Genomic DNA, 21,513 nt, shown 5'->3' with positions numbered 1-21,513 from the left:
TGGAGTACCTACAGCGGAGTACCTACAGCGGAGTACCTACAGCGGAGTACCTACAGCGGAGTATATAGAGTGTAGTGCATGCAGTGGAGTAATGTATGTACAACGCCTGTGTGTCACTGGCCTAAGTACTGTGTACCCTAGATGTGCATACAGTGAAGTACATGCAGTGCAGTACGAGCAGAGGGGTACATACTGCATACACTGGGAGCTCATGCAGTGCAGTATATGCAGTAGAGCTCATCTGTGGGAGTGCATGCAGTGCAGTACACGCAGCAGAGCTCATCTGTGGGAGTGCATGCAATGCAGAACTTGCAGCACAGCTTATGCATGGGAGTGCATGCAGTGCAGTACTTACAGTACAGCTCATGCGTGGGAGTGTATGCAGTGCAGCACATGCAGCAGAGCTCACGCGTGGGAGTGCATGCAGTGCAGTACATGCAGCAGAGCTAATATGTGGGAGTACATGCAGCAGAGGTCATGCATGGGAGTGCATCCAGTGCAGTACATGCAGTACAGCTCATCCATGGGAGTGCATGCAGTGCAGTACATGCAGCAGAAAGCATGCATGGGAGTGCATGCAGTGCAGTATATGCAGCAGAGCTCACATGTGGGAGTGCATGCAGTGCATTACATGCAGCAGAGCTCATGCGTGGGAGTGAATGCAGTGTAGTACATGCAGCAGAGCTCGTGTGTGGGAGTGCATGCACTGCAGTACATGCAGCAGAGCTCGTGTGTGGGAGTGCATGCACTGCAGTACATGCAGCAGCGCTCATCTGTGGGAGTTCATGCAGTGCAGTACTTGCAGTAGAGTTCATCCAATGCGAGTGCATGCAGTGCAGTACATGCAGCAGAGCTCATGAGTGGGAGTGCATGCAGTGCAGTACATGCAGAAGAGCTCGTCTGTGGGAGTGCATGCAGTGGAGCTCATCCGTGGGAGTGCATGCAGTGCAGTACATGCAGCAGAACTCATGTGTGGGAGTGCATACAGTGCAGTACATGCAGCAGAGCTCATGTGTGGGAGTGCATACAGTGCAGTACATGCAGCAGTGGTCATGTGTGGGAGTGCATGCGGTGCAGTACATGCAGCAGAGGTCATCTGTGGGGGTGCATGCAGTGCAGTACATGCATCAGAGCTGATGCGTAGGAGTGCATGCAGTGCAGTAATGCAGCAGCGGTCATGCGTGGGAGTTCATACAGTGCAGTACATGCAGCAGAGAACATCCGTGGGAGTGCACGCAGTGTAGTACATGCAGCAGAGCTCATGCATGGGAGTGCATGCTGCGTCACTGTTAGGGCTTCTTCACCTGGGTGTTATCTTGTTCTGTTATAAGCACAGCCGGATGGGATGAAGCCATTGATTTGCGTGGTTTTCATTTCATTAGCGGTATTGTCGCCCATTAATAGTGCGAGAAATGATAGGACTTCCCCTATATATAGTATTAGATACATTATAACAATAGTAATCTATATTTGTATAGCGCCAACATATCCCGCAGCGCTTACACAGACAGGGAGGAATACAGAAAGACAAAAGTACAAACATTACAGAACCGCGGTTACATAGTAATCAGCTGATGGAGACAGTAGGGGTGAGGGTCCTGCTCCAACCAGCTTACATACTACAAGTAATGGGGTGAGGGTCCTGCTCCAACAAGCTTACATACTACAAGTAATGGGGTGAGGGTCCTGCTCCAACCAGCTTACATACTACAAGTAATGGGGTGAGGGTCCTGCTCCAACCAGCTTACATACTACAAGTAATGGGGTGAGGGTCCTGCTCCAACGAGCTTACATACTACAAGTAATAGGGGGATACAGAAGGTAAAGGGGATGGAGATGTGCGCGGTATGGTGGGGTGGAGATGTGCATGGTATGGCGGGGTGGAGTGTGAGGGATGCTATACACACAGACAATGGTGAGAAATTTAGCGATGTGACAGCAGAATCGGTATGACTGCAAGGGCAGTTAATGGTGGCTACCGCGTTTCTCCAAAAATAAGACCTAGTAGAGTGCTAAATATAAGACATCCCCCGAAAGTAAGACCTAGTCCAGTCCCTGCTGTGTGAGCCTGCTGTGATAAGCTCCTCCTGGTGACCGGAAGCTGCAACACCGTCCCTGCTGTACAAGTGGTCCAGGAACTGCTGTGGGTGATGGTTACAGTCCTCAGACAGTGTGTGGGAGCCGGGTAGCTCACTGGCCCTGTGTGTGAGTCAGGCAAGACAAGAAGTCCTCATACAAGGACCGTGCCATTTGTAGACATGAGAGATTTGGACCAATGATTCTGAATGAAATGGAGTCACAAGAAATTCACCAGGAAGTTGCGGGTCTGGATTGTGCTGATGTTCCAGATGATGACTGTCAGTGGATAACTCTTGCTTTGTGTTCCTAAGTATCGGGAAATGTAATAGATTGTTGTACATGGAAATAATGGTAGGAACAAGGATGCTTCATAGGATTCGGTTTGTCTGTGATGACAACTGCTGTGCAGTATAGAAGAAATATGCATTTTGTTGTTCAACAATAAATTAGAATTTTTCTTCATGAAAAAATAAGACACCCCCTGAAAATAAGACCTAGCACATCTTTGGGAGAAAAAAATAATATAAGACACGGTCTTATTTTCAGGGAAACGGAGTAGCAGGGATTGCAGTCAGTAGGTCAGGGAGCATGTTATCAGGCGGAGTACAGAGGGGTTTGTTTAGGGAATGCGGTTTGCCTCCCTGAAGAGGTGCGTTTTTAGAGCACGCCTGAAGTTCTGCGAGTCCTGGATTGCTCAGGTATCCTTTGGTAGTGCGTTCCAGAGGACCGGTGCTGCTCTGGAGAAGTCTTGGACGCGGGAAGGGGAGGTTTGAATTAGAGGGGCGCGCAGTCTACTTTCCTTAGCAGAGCGGAGAGCCCGGGCCGGGTGATGGATTGAGATGAGGGAGACGATATAGGGGGGCGCTGCACTGTGGATGATGGATACAATGTAGGACAGCGCAGCGCTGTGGATCAGGGATACAATGTAGGGTGGCGCGGTGCTGTGGATCAGGGATACGATATAGGACGGTGCTGTGGATGAGGGATACAATGTAGGGCAGTCCAGCGGATGAGGAATATAATGTAGGGCGGCGCTGGGCTGTGGATGAGGGATACAATGTAGGGCGGCACGATGCTGTGGATGAGGGATACAATGTAGGGGGGCGCTGTGCTGTGGATGAGGGATACAATGTAGGGCGGCGCTGGGCTGTGGATGAGGGATACAATGTAGGGCGGCGCGGTGCTGTGGATGAGGGATACAATGTAGGGTGGCACGGTGCTGTGGATGAGGGATATAATGTAGGGTGCTGCGGTGCTGTGTATGAGGGATACAATGTAGGGCGGTGCGGTGCTGTGGGTGAGGGATACATTATAGGGCAGCGCGGTGCTGTGGGTGAGGGATACAATGTAGGGCGGTGCGGTGCTGTGAATGGGGGATACACTGCAGGGCGGCGCGGTGCTGTGGATGAGGGATACAATGTAGGGCAGCGCAGTGCTGTGGATGAGGGATACAATGTAGGGCGGCGCGGTGCTGTGGGTGAGGGATACAATATAGGGCAGCGCGGTGCTGTGGATGAGGGATACAATGTAGGGCGGCGCGGTGCTGTGGGTGAGGGATACAATGTAGGGCGGCGCGGTGCGGTGTATGAGGGATACAATGTAGGGCGGCGCGGTGCTGTGGGTGAGGGATACAATATAGGGCAGCGCGGTGCTGTGGATGAGGGATACAATGTAGGGCGGCGCGGTGCTGTGGGTGAGGGATACAATGTAGGGCGGCACGATGCTGTGGATGAGGGATACAATGTAGGGGGGCGCTGTGCTGTGGATGAGGGATACAATGTAGGGCGGCGCTGGGCTGTGGATGAGGGATACAATGTAGGGCGGCGCGGTGCTGTGGATGAGGGATACAATGTAGGGCGGCGCGGTGCTGTGGGTGAGGGATACAATGTAGGGTGGCGCGGTGCTGTGGATGAGGGATATAATGTAGGGTGCTGCGGTGCTGTGTATGAGGGATACAATGTAGGGCGGTGCGGTGCTGTGGGTGAGGGATACATTATAGGGCAGCGCGGTGCTGTGGGTGAGGGATACAATGTAGGGCGGTGCGGTGCTGTGAATGGGGGATACACTGCAGGGCGGCGCGGTGCTGTGGATGAGGGATACAATGTAGGGCAGCGCAGTGCTGTGGATGAGGGATACAATGTAGGGCGGCGCGGTGCTGTGGGTGAGGGATACAATATAGGGCAGCGCGGTGCTGTGGATGAGGGATACAATGTAGGGCGGCGCGGTGCTGTGGGTGAGGGATACAATGTAGGGCGGCGCGGTGCGGTGTATGAGGGATACAATGTAGGGCGGCGCGGTGCTGTGGGTGAGGGATACAATATAGGGCAGCGCGGTGCTGTGGATGAGGGATACAATGTAGGGCGGCGCGGTGCTGTGGGTGAGGGATACAATGTAGGGCGGCGCGGTGCGGTGTATGAGGGATACAATGTAGGGCGGTGCGGTGCTGTGGGTGAGGGATACAATATAGGGCAGCGCGGTGCTGTGGATGAGGGATACAATGTAGGGCGGCGCGGTGCTGTGGGTGAGGGATACAATGTAGGGCGGCGCGGTGCTGTGGGTGAGGGATACAATGTAGGGCGGCGCGGTGCGGTGTATGAGGGATACAATGTAGGGCGGCGCGGCACTGTGGAAGAGGGATACAATGTAGGGCGGCGCGGTGCTGTGGGTGAGGGATACAATATAGGGCAGCGCGGTGCTGTGGATGAGGGATACAATGTAGGGCAGCGCGGTGCTGTGAATGAGGGATACAATGTAGGGCGGCGCGGTGCTGTGGATAATGGATACAATGTAAGGCGGTGCGGTGCTGTGGAAGAGGGATACAATGTAGGGCGGCGCGGTGCTGTGGATAATGGAAACAATGTAAGGCGGTGCGGTGCTGTGGATGAGGGATACAATGTAGGTTGGCACGGTGCTGTGGATGAGGGATACAATGTAGGGCAGTCCAGCGGATGAGGAATATAATGTAGGGCGGCGCTGGGCTGTGGATGAGGGATACAATGTAGGGGGGCGCTGTGCTGTGGATGGGGGATACAATGTAGGGCGGCGCTGGGCTGTGGATGAGGGATACAATGTAGGGCGGCGCGGTGCTGTGGATGAGGGATACAATGTAGGGCGGCGCGGTGCTGTGGGTGAGGGATACAATGTAGGGTGGCGCGGTGCTGTGGATGAGGGATATAATGTAGGGTGCTGCGGTGCTGTGTATGAGGGATACAATGTAGGGCGGTGCGGTGCTGTGAATGGGGGATACACTGCAGGGCGGCGCGGTGCTGTGGATGAGGGATACAATGTAGGGCAGCGCAGTGCTGTGGATGAGGGATACAATGTAGGGCGGCGCGGTGCTGTGGGTGAGGGATACAATATAGGGCAGCGCGGTGCTGTGGATGAGGGATACAATGTAGGGCGGCGCGGTGCTGTGGGTGAGGGATACAATGTAGGGCGGCACGATGCTGTGGATGAGGGATACAATGTAGGGGGGCGCTGTGCTGTGGATGAGGGATACAATGTAGGGCGGCGCTGGGCTGTGGATGAGGGATACAATGTAGGGCGGCGCGGTGCTGTGGATGAGGGATACAATGTAGGGCGGCGCGGTGCTGTGGGTGAGGGATACAATGTAGGGTGGCGCGGTGCTGTGGATGAGGGATATAATGTAGGGTGCTGCGGTGCTGTGTATGAGGGATACAATGTAGGGCGGTGCGGTGCTGTGGGTGAGGGATACATTATAGGGCAGCGCGGTGCTGTGGGTGAGGGATACAATGTAGGGCGGTGCGGTGCTGTGAATGGGGGATACACTGCAGGGCGGCGCGGTGCTGTGGATGAGGGATACAATGTAGGGCAGCGCAGTGCTGTGGATGAGGGATACAATGTAGGGCGGCGCGGTGCTGTGGGTGAGGGATACAATATAGGGCAGCGCGGTGCTGTGGATGAGGGATACAATGTAGGGCGGCGCGGTGCTGTGGGTGAGGGATACAATGTAGGGCGGCGCGGTGCGGTGTATGAGGGATACAATGTAGGGCGGCGCGGTGCTGTGGGTGAGGGATACAATATAGGGCAGCGCGGTGCTGTGGATGAGGGATACAATGTAGGGCGGCGCGGTGCTGTGGGTGAGGGATACAATGTAGGGCGGCGCGGTGCGGTGTATGAGGGATACAATGTAGGGCGGTGCGGTGCTGTGGGTGAGGGATACAATATAGGGCAGCGCGGTGCTGTGGATGAGGGATACAATGTAGGGCGGCGCGGTGCTGTGGGTGAGGGATACAATGTAGGGCGGCGCGGTGCGGTGTATGAGGGATACAATGTAGGGCGGCGCGGCACTGTGGAAGAGGGATACAATGTAGGGCGGCGCGGTGCTGTGGGTGAGGGATACAATATAGGGCAGCGCGGTGCTGTGGATGAGGGATACAATGTAGGGCAGCGCGGTGCTGTGGATGAGGGATACAATGTAGGGTGGCGCGGTGCTGTGGATAATGGATACAATGTAAGGCGGTGCGGTGCTGTGGAAGAGGGATACAATGTAGGGCGGCGCGGTGCTGTGGATAATGGATACAATGTAAGGCGGTGCGGTGCTGTGGATGAGGGATACAATGTAGGTTGGCACGGTGCTGTGGATGAGGGATACAATGTAGGGCAGTCCAGCGGATGAGGAATATAATGTAGGGCGGCGCTGGGCTGTGGATGAGGGATACAATGTAGGGGGGCGCTGTGCTGTGGATGAGGGATACAATGTAGGGCGGCGCTGGGCTGTGGATGAGGGATACAATGTAGGGCGGCGCGGTGCTGTGGATGAGGGATACAATGTAGGGCGGCGCGGTGCTGTGGGTGAGGGATACAATGTAGGGTGGCGCGGTGCTGTGGATGAGGGATATAATGTAGGGTGCTGCGGTGCTGTGTATGAGGGATACAATGTAGGGTGGTGCGGTGCTGTGGGTGAGGGATACATTATAGGGCAGCGCGGTGCTGTGGGTGAGGGATACAATGTAGGGCGGTGCGGTGCTGTAAATGGGGGATACACTGCAGGGCGGCGCGGTGCTGTGGATGAGGGATACAATGTAGGGCAGCGCAGTGCTGTGGATGAGGGATACAATGTAGGGCGGCGCGGTGCTGTGGGTGAGGGATACAATATAGGGCAGCGCGGTGCTGTGGATGAGGGATACAATGTAGGGCGGCGCGGTGCTGTGGGTGAGGGATACAATGTAGGGCGGCGCGGTGCGGTGTATGAGGGATACAATGTAGGGCGGCGCGGTGCTGTGGGTGAGGGATACAATATAGGGCAGCGCGGTGCTGTGGGTGAGGGATACAATGTAGGGCGGCGCGGTGCTGTGGGTGAGGGATACAATGTAGGGCGGCGCGGTGCGGTGTATGAGGGATACAATGTAGGGCGGTGCGGTGCTGTGGGTGAGGGATACAATATAGGGCAGCGCGGTGCTGTGGATGAGGGATACAATGTAGGGCGGCGCGGTGCTGTGGGTGAGGGATACAATGTAGGGCGGCGCGGTGCGGTGTATGAGGGATACAATGTAGGGCGGCGCGGCACTGTGGAAGAGGGATACAATGTAGGGCGGCGCGGTGCTGTGGGTGAGGGATACAATATAGGGCAGCGCGGTGCTGTGGATGAGGGATACAATGTAGGGCAGCGCGGTGCTGTGGATGAGGGATACAATGTAGGGTGGCGCGGTGCTGTGGATAATGGATACAATGTAAGGCGGTGCGGTGCTGTGGATGAGGGATACAATGTAAGGCGGTGCGGTGCTGTGGATAATGGATACAATGTAAGGCGGTGCGGTGCTGTGGATGAGGGATACAATGTAGGGTGGCGCGGTGCTGTGGATAATGGATACAATGTAAGGCGGTGCGGTGCTGTGGAAGAGGGATACAATGTAGGGCGGCGCGGTGCTGTGGATAATGGATACAATGTAAGGCGGTGCGGTGCTGTGGATGAGGGATACAATGTAGGGCGGCGCGGTGCTGTGGATGAGGGATACAATTTGGGCAGCGCGGTGCTGTGGGTGAGGGATATAATGTAGGGTCATCCAGTGCTGTGGGTGAGGGATATAATGTAGGGCGGCGCGGTGCTGTGGATGAGGGATACAATGTAGGGCAGCACGGCACTGTGGATGAGGGATTCAATGTGGGGCGGCGCGGTGCTGTGGGAGAGGGATACAATGTAGGGCAGCGCGGTGCTGTGGGTGAGGGATACAATGTAGGGCAGCGCGGTGCTGTGGGTGAGGGATATAATGTAGGGTCATCCAGTGCTGTGGGTGAGGGATATAATGTAGGGCGGCGCGGTGCTGTGGATAATGGAAACAATGTAAGACGGTGCGGTGCTGTGGATAATGGATACAATGTAAGGCGGTGCGGTGCTGTGGATGAGGGATACAATGTAGGGCGGCGCGGTGCTGTGGATGAGGGATACAATTTGGGCAGCGCGGTGCTGTGGGTGAGGGATATAATGTAGGGTCATCCAGTGCTGTGGGTGAGGGATATAATGTAGGGCGGCGCGGTGCTGTGGATGAGGGATACAATGTAAGGCAGCACGGCACTGTGGATGAGGGATTCAATGTGGGGCGGCGCGGTGCTGTGGGAGAGGGATACAATGTAGGGCAGCGCGGTGCTGTGGGTGAGGGATACAATGTAGGGCAGCGCGGTGCTGTGGGTGACGGATATAATGTAGGGTCATCCAGTGCTGTGGATGAGGGATACAATGTAGCGCGGCGCTGTGGATGAGGGATACGATGTAGGGCGGTGCTGTGGATGAGGAATACAATGTGGGGTGGCGAGGCACTGTGGATGAGGGATACAATGTAGGGCGGTGCTGTGGTTGAGGGATACAATGTGGGGTGGCGAGGCACTGTGGGTGAGGGATATAATGTAGGACCATCCAGTGCTGTGGATGAGGGATATAAAGTAGGGTAACTCAGTGCTGTGGATGAGGGATACAATGTAGGACAGCGAGGTGCTGTGGATGAGGGATACAATGTAGGGCGGTGCTGTGGATGAGGGATACAATGTAGGGCAGTGCGGTGCTGTGGATGAGGGATACAATGTAGGGCAGCGAGGTGCTGTGGGTGAGGGATATAATGTAGGGTCATCCAGTGCTGTGGATGAGGGATATAAAGTAGGGTAACTCAGTGCTGTGGATGAGGGATACAATGTAGGGTTGCGTTGTGGATAAGGGATACGATGTAGGGCGGTGCGGTGGATGAGGGATAAAATGTAGGGTGGCGCAGTGCTGTGAATGAGGGATACGATGTAAGGTGGCGCGGTGCTGTGAATGAGGGATACAATGTAAGGTGGCGCGGTGCTGTGGATGAGGGATACAATGTAGGGCGGTGCTGTGAATGAGGGATACAATGTAGGGTGGCGCGGTGCTGTGGATGAGGGATACAATGTAGGGCGGTGCTGTGAATGAGGGATACAATGTAGGGCGGCACGGTGCTGTGGATGAGGGATACAATGTAGGGCAGCGCGGTGCTGTGGATGAGGGTTACAATGAAGGGCAGCGCAGTGCTGTAGATAAGGGATAAAATGTAGGGCGGCGCGGTGCTGTGCATGAGGGATACAATGTAGGGTGGCACTGCTCTGTGGATGAGGGATATAATGTAGGTCGGGGCGGTGATGTGGATGAGGGATACAGTGTAGGGTGGCGCAGTGCCATGCATGAGGGAAACAATGTAGGGCGGTGCGGTGTTGTGCAAGAGGGACACAATATAGAGCGCCACGGTGCTGTGGATGAGGGATAGAAGGTAGAGCGCCGCGGTGCTGTGGATGAGGGAAACAATGTAGGGCGGCGTGGTGCTGTGGATGAGGGATACAATGTAGGGTTGCGCTGTGGATGAGGGATACGATGTAGGGCGGTGCGGTGCTGTGGATGAGGGATACGATGTAGGGCGGTGCGGTGCTGTGGATGAGGGATACAATGTAGGGTGGGGCGGTGCTGTGAATGAGGGATACAATGTAGGGCGGTGCGGTGCTGTGGGTGAGGAAAATAATGTAAGGCGGTCCAGTGCTGTGGATAAGGGATACGATGTAGGGTGGCACTGCGATGTGGATGAGGGATATAATGTAGGTCGCTGCAGTGCTGTGGATGAGGGATATAATATACAACGGTGTGGTGCTGTGGATGAGGGATACAATGTAGGGTGGCGCTGGGCTGTGGATAAGGGATATAATGTAGGGTGGTGCGGTGCTGTGGATGAGGGATACAATGTAGGGCGGCGCGGTGCTGTGGATGAGGGATACAATGTAAGGCAGCGCAGTGCTGTGGATAAGGGATAAAATGTAGGGCGGGGCAGTGCTGTGGATGAGCGATACAGTGTAGGGTGGTGTGGTGCTGTGGATGAGGGATACAATGTAGGGCAGCGCGGTGCTGTGGATGAGACACACAATGTAGGGTGGCGTGGTGCTGTGGATAAGGGATACAATGTAGGGCAGCGCGGTGCTGTGGGTGAGGAATATAATGTAGGGCGGTCCAGTGCTGTGGATGAGGGAAACAATGTAGGGTGGCGCTGCGCTGTGGATGAGGGATGTAATGTAGGACGCGCGGTGCTGTGGATGAGGGACACAATATAAGGCAGCGCAGTGCTGTGGATGAGGGACACAATGTAGGGCGGCGCAGTGCTGTGGATGATGGATGCAGTGTAGGGTGGCGCAGTGCTGTGGATGAGGGAAACAATGTAGGGCGGCGCGGTGTTAGGGAAGAGGGATACAATATAGAGCGCTGTGGTGCTGCTGATGAGGGATACAATATAGAGCTCCACGGTGCTGTGGATGAGGGACAGAAGATAGAACGCGGCGGTGTTGTGGATGAGGGACACAATGTAGGGTGGCGTGATGCTGTCGATGAAGGATACAATGTAGGGTTGTGCTGTGGATGAGGGATACAATGTAGGGCGGTGCAGCGCTTGGGATGAGGGATACAACGTAAGGTGGTGCGGTGCTGTGAATGAGGGATAAAATGTAAGGTGGCGCAGTGCTGTGAATGAGGGATACAATGTAGGGCGGCGCGGTGCTGTGGATGAGGGTTACAATGTAGGGCGGTGCTGTGGATGATGGATACAATGTATGGCGGGGCGCTGCTGTGGATGAGGGATACAATGTAGGGTGGCGCGGTGCTGTGGATGAGGGATAAAATGTAGGGTGGGGCGCTGCTGTGGATGAGGGATACAATGTAGGGTGGCGCGGTGCTGTGCTGTGAATGAGGGATACAATGTAGGGTGGTGAGGTGCTGTGCTGTGAATGAGGGATATAATGTAGGGTGGTGCGGTGCTGTGGATGAGGGATACAATGTAGGGCGGTGCTGTGGATGAGGGATATAATGTAGGGTCATCCAGTGCTGTGGATGAGGGATATAATGTAGGTCGCTGCAGTGCTGTGGATGAGGGATACAATGTAGGACGGCGCGGTGCTGTGGTTAAGGGATACAATGTAAGGCAGCGCAGTGCTGTGGATGAGGGATACAGTGTAGGGCAGGGCGGTGCAGTGGATGAGGGATACAGTGTAGGGTGGCGCAGTGCAGTGGATGAGGGAAACAATGTAGGCCGGTGCGGTGTTGTGGATGAGGGATACAATGTAGGGCGGCAAAGTGCTGTGGAGGAGGGAAACAATGTAGAACGCCGCGGCACTGTGCATGAGGGATACAAGATAGAGCGCCGCGGTGCTGTGGATAAGGGAAACAATGTAGGGTGGCGTGGTGCTGTGGATGAGGGACACAATGTAGCACGGCGCGGTGCTGTCAATGAAGGATACAATGTAGGGTTGCGCTGTGGATGAGGGATGCGATGTAGAGCGGTGCGATGCTGTGGATGAGGGATACGATGTACTGCTGTGCTGTGGATGAGGGATGCGATGTAGGGCGGTGCGGTGCTGTGGATGAGGGATACAATGTAGGGTGGCGCGGTGCTATGAATGAGGATTACAATGTAAGGTGGCGTGGGGCTGTGAATGAGGGATACAATGTAGGGCAGCGCAGTGCTGTAGATGAGGGATAAAATATAGGGCGGGCGCTGCTGTAGATGAGGGATAAAATGTAGGGCGCTGCTGTGGATGAGGGATATAATGTAGGGTGGCGCCGTGCTGTGGATGAGGGTTACAATGTAGGGCGGCGCGGTGTTGTGGGTGAAGAATATAATGTAGGGCGGTCCAGTGCTGTGGATGAGTGATACAATGCAGGGTGGCACTGCGCTGTGGATGAGGGATATGATGAAGGTCGCTGGAATGCTGTGGATGAGGGATAGAATGTAGGACGGTGCGGTGCTGTGGATCAGGGATACAATGTAGGGTGGCGCGGTGGATGAGGGATACTATGTAGAGCGGCACAGTGCTGTGGATGAAGGATACAATGTAGGGTGGCGCTACGCTGTGGATGAGAGATACAATGTAGGGGATGAGAGATACAATGTAGGGCGGTGCAGTGCTGTGAAAGAGGGATACAATGTAGACTGCCACGGTGGTGTGGATGTGGGATACAAGATAGAGCTCCGCGGTGCTGTGGATGAGGGATACAAGATAGAGCGCCATGGTGATGTGGATGAGGGATACAAGATAGAGCGCCATGGTGATGTGGATGAGGGATACAAGATAGAGCGCCATGGTGATGTGGATGAGGGATACAATGTTGGGCGGCACGGTGCTTTGGATGAGGGATACAATGTAGGGTGGCGCCGTGCTGTGGATAAGGGATACAATATAGGGGGGCGTGGGGCTGTGGATGAGGGATACAATGTAGGGCGGTGCTGTGGAGGTTGAATACAATGTATGGCAGCGCAGTGCTGTAGATGAGGGATAAAATGTAGGGCGGGGCGCTGCGGTGTATGAGGGATACAATGTAGGGTGGCGCGGTGCTGTGGATGAGGGATACAATGTAGGGTGGCGCGGCGCTGTGGATGAGGGATACAATGTAGGACGGCGCGGTGCTGTGGATGAGGGATACAATGTAAGGCAGCGCAGTGCTGTGGATGAGGGATAAAATGTAGGGCGGGGCAGTGCTGTGGATGGGGGAAACAATGTAGGGTGGCGCGGTGCTGGGGAAGAGGGATACAATATAGAGCGCTGTGGTGCTGTGGATGAGGGATACAATGTAGGGCGGTGCTGTGGAGGTTGAATACAATGTATGGCAGCGCAGTGCTGTAGATGAGGGATAAAATGTAGGGCGGGGCGCTGCGGTGTATGAGGGATACAATGTAGGGTGGCGCGGTGCTGTGGATGAGGGATACAATGTAGAGCGCCGTGGTGTTGTGGATGAGGGATACAAGATAGAGCGCTGCGGTGCTGTGGATGAGGGACACAATGTAGGGTGGCGTGGTGCTTTGGATGAGGGATACAATGTAGCGCGGCGCGGTGCAGTCCATGAAGAATATAATGTAGGGTTGCGCTGTTGATGAGGGATACAATGTAGGGCAGTGCGGTGCTGTGGATGAGAGATACAATGTAGGGTGGCGCGGTGCTGTGAATGAGGGATACAATGTAGAGAACCGGGGTATTGTGGATGAGGGATACAAGATAGATCGCCACGGTGCTGTGGATGAGGGATAGAAGGTAGAGCGCCGCGGTGCTGTGGATGAGGGATACAAGATAGAGCGCCGCAGTGCTATGGATGAGGGATACAATGTAGTGCGTCGCGGTGCTGTCGATGAAGGATACAATGTAGGGTTGCGCTGTGGATGAGGGATACGATGTAGTGCGGTGCTGTGAATGATGGATACAATGTAGGGCAGCGTGGTGCTGTGGATGAGGGTTACAATGTAGGGTTGCGCTGTGGATGAGGGATACGATGTATTGCGGTGCGGTGCTGTGGAGGGACACAATGTAGGGTGGCGCGGTGCTATGAATGAGGATTACAATGTAAGGTGGCGTGGGGCTGTGAATGAGGGATACAATGTAGGACAGCGCAGTGCTGTAGATGAGGGATACAATGTAGGGCGGCGCGGCGCTCTGGATGAGGGATACAATGTAGGGCGGTGCTGTGAATGATGGATACAATGTAGGGCAGCGTGGTGCTGTGGATGAGGGTTACAATGTAGGGTTGCGCTGTGGATGAGGGATACGATGTATTGCGGTGCGGTGCTGTGGAGGGACACAATGTAGGGTGGCGCGGTGCTATGAATGAGGATTACAATGTAAGGTGGCGTGGGGCTGTGAATGAGGGATACAATGTAGGGCGGCACGGCGCTCTGGATGAGGGATACAATGTAGGGTGGCGCGGCGCTGTGGATGAGCGATACAATGTAGGGCGGCATGGTGCTGTGGATGAGGGATACAATGTAGGGCGGCATGGTGTGGTGGGTGAGGAATATAATGTAGGGCGTGCGCTGCTGTGGATGAGGGATACAATGTAGGGTGGCGCGGTGCTGTGGATGAGGGATACAATGTAGGGCGGCGCGGTGCTGTGGATGACGGATACAATGTAGGGCGGCGCAGTCCTGTGGATGAGGGATACAATGTAGGACGGTGCGGTGCTGTGGATGAGGGATACAATGTAGGGTGGCACTGCGCTGTGGATGAGGGATATGATGAAGGTCGCTGCAATGCTGTGGATGAGGGATACAATGTAGGACGGTGCGGTGCTGTGGATGAGGGATACAATGTAGGGTGGTGCTGTGGATGAGGGATACAATGTAGGACGGTGCTGTGGATGAGGGATACAATGTAGGACGGTGCTGTGGATGAGGGATACAATGTAGGACGGTGCTGTGGATGAGGGATACAATGTAGGGCGGTGCTGTGGATGACAGATACAATGTAGGGTGGTGCTGTGGATGAGGGATACAATGTAGGATGCTGCGGTGCTGTGGATGAGGGATACAATGTAGGACGGTGCTGTGGAGGAGGGATACAATGTAGGGCGGCGCGGTGCTGTGGATGAGAGATACAATGTAGGACGGTGCGGTGCTGAGGATGAGGGATACAATGTAGGGTGGTGCTGTGGATGAGAGATACAATGTAGGGCGGTGCTGTGGATGAGAGATACAATGTAGGGCGGTGCTGTGGATGAGAGATACAATGTAGGGCGGTGCTGTGGATGAGAGATACAATGTAGGGTGGTGCTGTGGATGAGGGATACAATGTAGGGTGGCGCTGTGTATGAGGGATATAATGTAGGGTGGTGCGGTGCTGTGGATGAGGGATACAATGTAGGGTGGGGTGCTGCTGTGTATGAGGGATATAATGTTGGGTGGCGCGGTGCTGTGGATGAGGGATACAATGTAGGTTGGTGCTGCGTATGAGGGATACAATGTAGGGTGGCGCGGTGCTGTGGATGAGGGATACAATGTAGGGTGGCGCGGTGCTGTGGATGAGGGATATAATGTAGGGCGGTGCTGTGGATGAGGGATACAATGTAGGGCGACGCGGTGCTGTGGATGAGGAATACAATGTAGGGTGGCACTGCGCTATCGATGAAGGATATGATGAAGGTCGCTGTAATGCTGTGGATGAGGGATACAATGTAGGGTGGTGCTGTGTATGAGGGATACAATGTAGGGTGGCGCGGTGCTGTGGATGAGGGATACAATGTAGGGCGACGCGGTGCTGTGGATGAGGGATACAATGTAGGGTGGCACTGCGCTATGGATGAGGGATATGATGAAGGTCGCTGTAATGCTGTGGATGAGGGATACAATGTAGGGTGGTGCTGTGGATGAGGGATACAAATGTAGGGCGGCGCGGTGCTGTGGATGAGGGATACAATGTAGGGCGGTGCTGTGGATGAGGGATACAATGTAGGACGGCGCGGTGCTGTGGATGAGGGATACAATGTAGGACGGCGCGGTGCTGTGGATGAGGGATACAATGTAGGACGGCGCGGTGCTGTGGATGAGGGATACAATGTAGGACGGCGCGGTGCTGTGGATGAGGGATACAATGTAGGACGGCGCGGTGCTGTGGATGAGGGATACAATGTAGGGCGGCGCGGTGCTGTGGATGAGGGATACAATGTAGGGCGGCGCGGTGCTGTGGATGAGGGATACAATGTAGGGCGGCACTGCGCTATGGATGAGGGATATGATGAAGGTCGCTGTAATGCTGTGGATGAGGGATGCAATGTAGGGCGGCGCGGTGCTGTGTATGAGGGATATAATGTAGGGTGGCGCGGTGCTGTGCATGAGGGATATAATGTAGGGTGGCGCGGTGCTGTGCATGAGGGATATAATGTAGGGTGGCGCGGTGCTGTGGATGAGGGATACAATGTAGGGTGGCGCGGTGCTGTGTATGAGGGATATAATGTAGGGTGGCGCGGTGCTGTGGATGAGGGATACAATGTAGGACGGCACGGTGCTGTGGATGAGGGTTACAATATAGGGCAGTACGGTGCTGTGGATGAGGGATATAATGTAGGGTGGCGTGGTGCTGTGGATGAGGGATACAATATAGGGCAGTGCGGTGCTGTGGATGAGGGATACAATGTAAGGTGGCGCGGTGCTGTGGATGAGGGATACAATGTAGGGCGGCACTGCACTATGGATGAGGGATATGATGAAGGTCGCTGTAATGCTGTGGATGAGGGATACAATGTAGGGCGGCGTGGTGCTGTGGATGAGGGATACAATGTAGGGTGGCACTGCACTATGGATGAGGGATATGATGAAGGTTGCTGTAATTCTGTGGATGAGGGATACAATGTAGGGTGGCGCGGTGCTGTGGATGAGGGATACAATGTAGGGTGGCACTGCGCTATGGATGAGGGATATGATGAAGGTCGCTGTAATGCTGTGGATCAGGGATACAATGTAGGACGGTGCGGTGCTGTGGATGAGGGACACAATGTAGGGCAGCACAGTGCTGTGGATGAGGGATAAAATGTAGGGCGGGGCAGTGCTGTGGATGAGGGATGCAGTGTAGGGTGGCGTGGTGCCGTGGATGGGGGAAACAATGTAGGGTGGCACTGCGCTATGGATGAGGGATATGATGAAGGTCGCTGTAATGCTGTGGATCAGGGATACAATGTAGGACGGCGCGGTGCTGTGGATGAGGGACACAATGTAAGGCAGCACAGTGCTGTGGATGAGGGATAAAATGTAGGGCGGGGCAGTGCTGTGGATGAGGGATGCAGTGTAGGGTGGCGTGGTGCCGTGGATGGGGGAAACAATGTAGGGTGGCGCGGTGTTGGGGAAGAGGGATACAATATAGAGCGCTGTGGTGCTGTGGATGAGGGATACAATGTAGGGCGGGGCAGTGCTGTGGATGAGGGATGCAGTGTAGGGTGGCGTGGTGCCGTGGATGGGGGAAACAATGTAGGGTGGCGCGGTGTTGGGGAAGAGGGATACAATATAGAGCGCTGTGGTGCTGTGGAGGAGGGAAACAATGTAGAGCGCCGTGGTGTTGTGGATGAGGGATACAAGATAGGGTGGCGCCACGCTGCAGTGGATGAGGGATACAAGATAGGGTGGCGCCACGCTGCTGTGGATGAGGGATACAAGATAGGGTGGCGCCACGCTGCTGTGGATGAGGGATACAAGATAGGGTGGCGCCACGCTGCTGTGGATGAGGGATACAAGATAGGGTGGCGCCACGCTGCTGTGGATGAGGGATACAAGATAGGGGGCGCTGTGCTGTGGATGAGGGATACAATATAGGGGGGCGCTGCACTGTGGAGGGCTTTATCGATGAAGGTAGTTAGTTTAAATTGAATTCTGTATGTAACGGGCAGCCAGTGCAGTGACTGGCACAGGGCAGAGGCGTCCGAGTAGCGGCTGGACAGGAAGAGGAGCCTGGCTGCCGCATTCAGGATGGATTGGAGGGGTAGAGTCTGGTGCGGGGGAGGCCGACCAGCAGCGGGTTGTAACAATCCAGCCGCGAGTGGATGAGGGCGACAGTAAGCGCTTTTAGTGCGTCCACAGTGAGAAAAGAGCGGATTCTTGCGATGTTCTTGAGGTGCAGCTGGGGTTGCCACCTTTGTGACGAAAAAATACCGGCCTTGGTGAAAAGGGGCGTGCCGGGGCGTGGCCTATCACAGCATTACTTTCCTCCTTTATCTCCTGGATCCCATCCAGCGTTTGTGCGCATCTGCGGGATCCCTTTCAGCAATGTTATTGCGAGTAGATGACGTTTAGTGTGATTCACACGCCATCTACTCACGAGAACACGCTGCAGACGCTCACATACAATCTACACATATATAATCATATACAGGAGCTCCCCAGGTTACCCCAGCATGGTCCTTATCACTATATACAGGAGATATACCTCCCCTGTATATAGTGATGCTGATGTGGGGTAGATGTGTCCTGTATGTAATTATATGTACAGCTGGTATAACGTATACCATCTAAACATACAAGATTACATGCAGTACATGGTACATACCTCGTACCGCATGTACTGCTCCTCCGCTCTCCCCCTCGGGTCCCGACACTGTCATTGCAGGGCCAGCCGGACATCCACCCTGACCCTCACACATCACACACAGCTCTGCTACATCCATCCTGACCCCAAGACATCACACACACAGCTTTGCTACATCCATCCATCCTGACTGCCACACATCACACACACAGCTCTGCTACATCCATCCTGACCCCCAGATATCACACACACAGCTCTACAACATCCATCCTGACCCGCACAAATCACCCACACAGCTCTGCTACATCCTTCCTGATCCCCGGACATCACACACACAGCTCTGCTACATCCATCCTGCCCCCCACACATCACACACACAGCTCTGCTACATCCTTCCTGATCCCCAGACATCACACACAGCTCTGCTACATCCATCCTGACCCCCAGATATCACACATACAGCTCTGCTACATCCATTCTGACCCCCACACATCACACACACAGCTCTGCTACATCCATCCTGACCCCCACACATCACACAAATAGATATGCTACATCCATCCTGACCCCCACACATCACACACACACAGCCCTGCTACATCCATCCTGACCCCCACACATCACACACACACAGCCCTGCTACATCCATCCTGACCCCCACACATCACACACACACACAGCTCTGCTACATCCATCCTGACCCCCACACATCACACACACAGCTCTGCTACATCCATCCTGACCCCCACACATTACACGCACACAGCTGTGCTACATCCATCCTGACCCCCACACATCACACACACACACAGCTGTGCTACATCCATCCTGACCCCCACACATCACACACACACACAGCTCTGATACATCCATCTTGACCCCCACACATCACACACACACACAGCTCTGCTGCATCCATTCTGACCCCACACACATCACACACACAGCTCTGCTACATCCATTCTGACCCCCACACATCACACACACAGCTCTACTACATCCATCCTGACCCCCACACATCACACACACACACAGCTCTGCTACATCCATCCTGACCCCCACACATCACACACACAGCTCTGCTACATCCATCCTGACCCCCACACATTACACGCACACAGCTGTGCTACATCCATCCTGACCCCCACACATCACACACACACACAGCTGTGCTACATCCATCCTGACCCCCACACATCACACACACACACAGCTCTGCTACATCCATTCTGACCCCCACACATCACACACACAGCTCTACTACATCCATCCTGACCCCCACACATCACACACACACACAGAGCTCTGCTGCATCCATTCTGACCCCCACACATCACACACACAGCTCTGCTGCATCCATTCTGACCCCACACATCACACACACAGCTCTGCTACATCCATTCTGACCCCCACACATCACACACACACAGCTCTGCTACATCCATCCTGACCCCCACACAAAGCTCCACACAGCTCCACTCACTCCCTCCCTCCAGACCCCCACAACTCCACGACAGACACACACAAACACACACAGCTCTGCTACATCCATCCTGACCCCCACACATCACACACACACACACAGCCCTGCTACATCCATCCTGACCCCCACACATCACACACACACAGCTCTGCTACATCCATCCTGACCCCCACACATTACACACAGCTCTGCTACATCCATCCTGACCCCCACACATTACACACAGCTCTGCTACATCCATCCTGACCCCCACACATTACACACAGCTCTGCTACATCCATCCTGACCCCCACACATTACACACAGCTCTGCTACATCCATCCTGACCCCCACACATTACACACAGCTCTGCTACATCCATCCTGACCCCCACACATTACACACAGCTCTGCTACATCCATCCTGACCCCCACACATTACACACAGCTCTGCTACATCCATCCTGACCCCCACACATCACACACAGCTCTGCTACATCCATCCTGACCTCCACACATCACACACACACAGCTCTGCTACATCCATCCTGACCCCCACACATCACACACACACACACAGCTCTGCTACATCCATTCTGACCCCCACACATCACACACACACACAGCTCTGCTGCATCCATTCTGACCCCCACACATCACACACACAGCTCTGCTACATCCATTCTGCCCCACACACATCACACACACACAGCTCTGCTACATCCATCCTGACCCCCACACAAAGCTCCACACAGCTCCACTCACTCCCTCCCTCCAGACCCCCACAACTCCAAGACAGACACACACAAACACACACTTACATTTACTGAGCTCCCCGTGGTCATGTGATCCCTGACTCCTCCCACACAGGGTATCACATGACATCATCGGAGGTCCTGGAAGCTGCGACTCGCAGAGGAGTTCACGCAGCGGGGCAGTGGAGTACGTTCAGTGCAGTACATGTATTGGTGGATATGCAGCGGATTACACACAGTGGATTACATGCAGCGAAGTACATACAGTGGATTATATGAAATGGACTAGCTGATGTACCCGGCTTCGCCCGAGTTAATTTGGTACTGGTGTTTATCTGGTGTTCACACGGAAATCTTATGAAGTCGTGGTTACTTTAGAGATACCGGAAAAACATATGTTCACCATTTTGCATAGTTCTCTGCGTTACCCAGGAAACACCACGTGGAGGTAACCATGCAACAATTCCTTTATATAAAATGACATCAGGAAGTGAGAGAATTAGATTACGTACATAAAATTTCTACACCAATTCTTTTGCGCTAGAATTGAATAATCGAGTTGGGACCCATTAGCTTTTCCTATTTTGGAGATAATCTATGCTTGTGCCAAAATTCATGTTTCTATGATATCGGGAAGTTGGAGAACTTTTGGCAAGTCAGTGAGTGAGTCAGTCAGTGAGTCAGTGAGGGCTTTCAGCTTTATATATATATAGATTACATGCAGTGGTGTATACGCAGTGGACTACACACAGTGCAGTTCGTAGAGTGGCGCACATGCAGTGGAATACTTTGTGTACATTGTGGGGTTATTTTAATTTTTGGAGAAAATGCAGTAAAAGCCGATCTCATAGGCAGGTCAGTGACACCTTGCTGGGATACCTACCTTTTCTTCTGTGTGGCGGATGACAGAGATGTGCTGGAGAGTGAGAGGTCGGTGAGAAGG

At 54.4% G+C, this 21,513-nt stretch overlaps 1 protein-coding gene across 5 annotated transcripts in view; it reads right to left on the bottom strand.

Moving 5' to 3' along the window:
* Positions 1-20,544, bottom strand: part of FER1L6 (fer-1 like family member 6) — a 274,935-nt gene extending 254,391 nt beyond the window's left edge. For 4 of the 5 annotated variants that reach the window (XM_066578811.1, XM_066578813.1, XM_066578810.1 and 1 more), the window contains exons 1-3: positions 20,524-20,544; positions 20,338-20,395; positions 18,376-19,827 (exon numbers count right to left, since the gene is read on the bottom strand). In XM_066578811.1, the coding sequence (XP_066434908.1) occupies positions 18,376-18,449 (74 nt within the window). In that variant the 5' untranslated portion in view covers positions 18,450-19,827; positions 20,338-20,395; positions 20,524-20,544. Of the gene's footprint in view, positions 1-18,375; positions 19,828-19,889; positions 19,937-20,337; positions 20,396-20,523 lie in introns of those variants that run through there. The other variant, XM_066578809.1, reaches the window with a different exon arrangement.
* Between the last annotated feature and the right edge of the window lie 969 nt (positions 20,545-21,513).

Source organism: Eleutherodactylus coqui, chromosome 9, assembly GCF_035609145.1.
Source record: "Eleutherodactylus coqui strain aEleCoq1 chromosome 9, aEleCoq1.hap1, whole genome shotgun sequence".
Taxonomy (NCBI): domain Eukaryota; kingdom Metazoa; phylum Chordata; class Amphibia; order Anura; family Eleutherodactylidae; genus Eleutherodactylus; species Eleutherodactylus coqui.
Note: the sequence above shows the minus strand (reverse complement) of the source record. Positions and strands in the feature narration are given on the sequence as shown.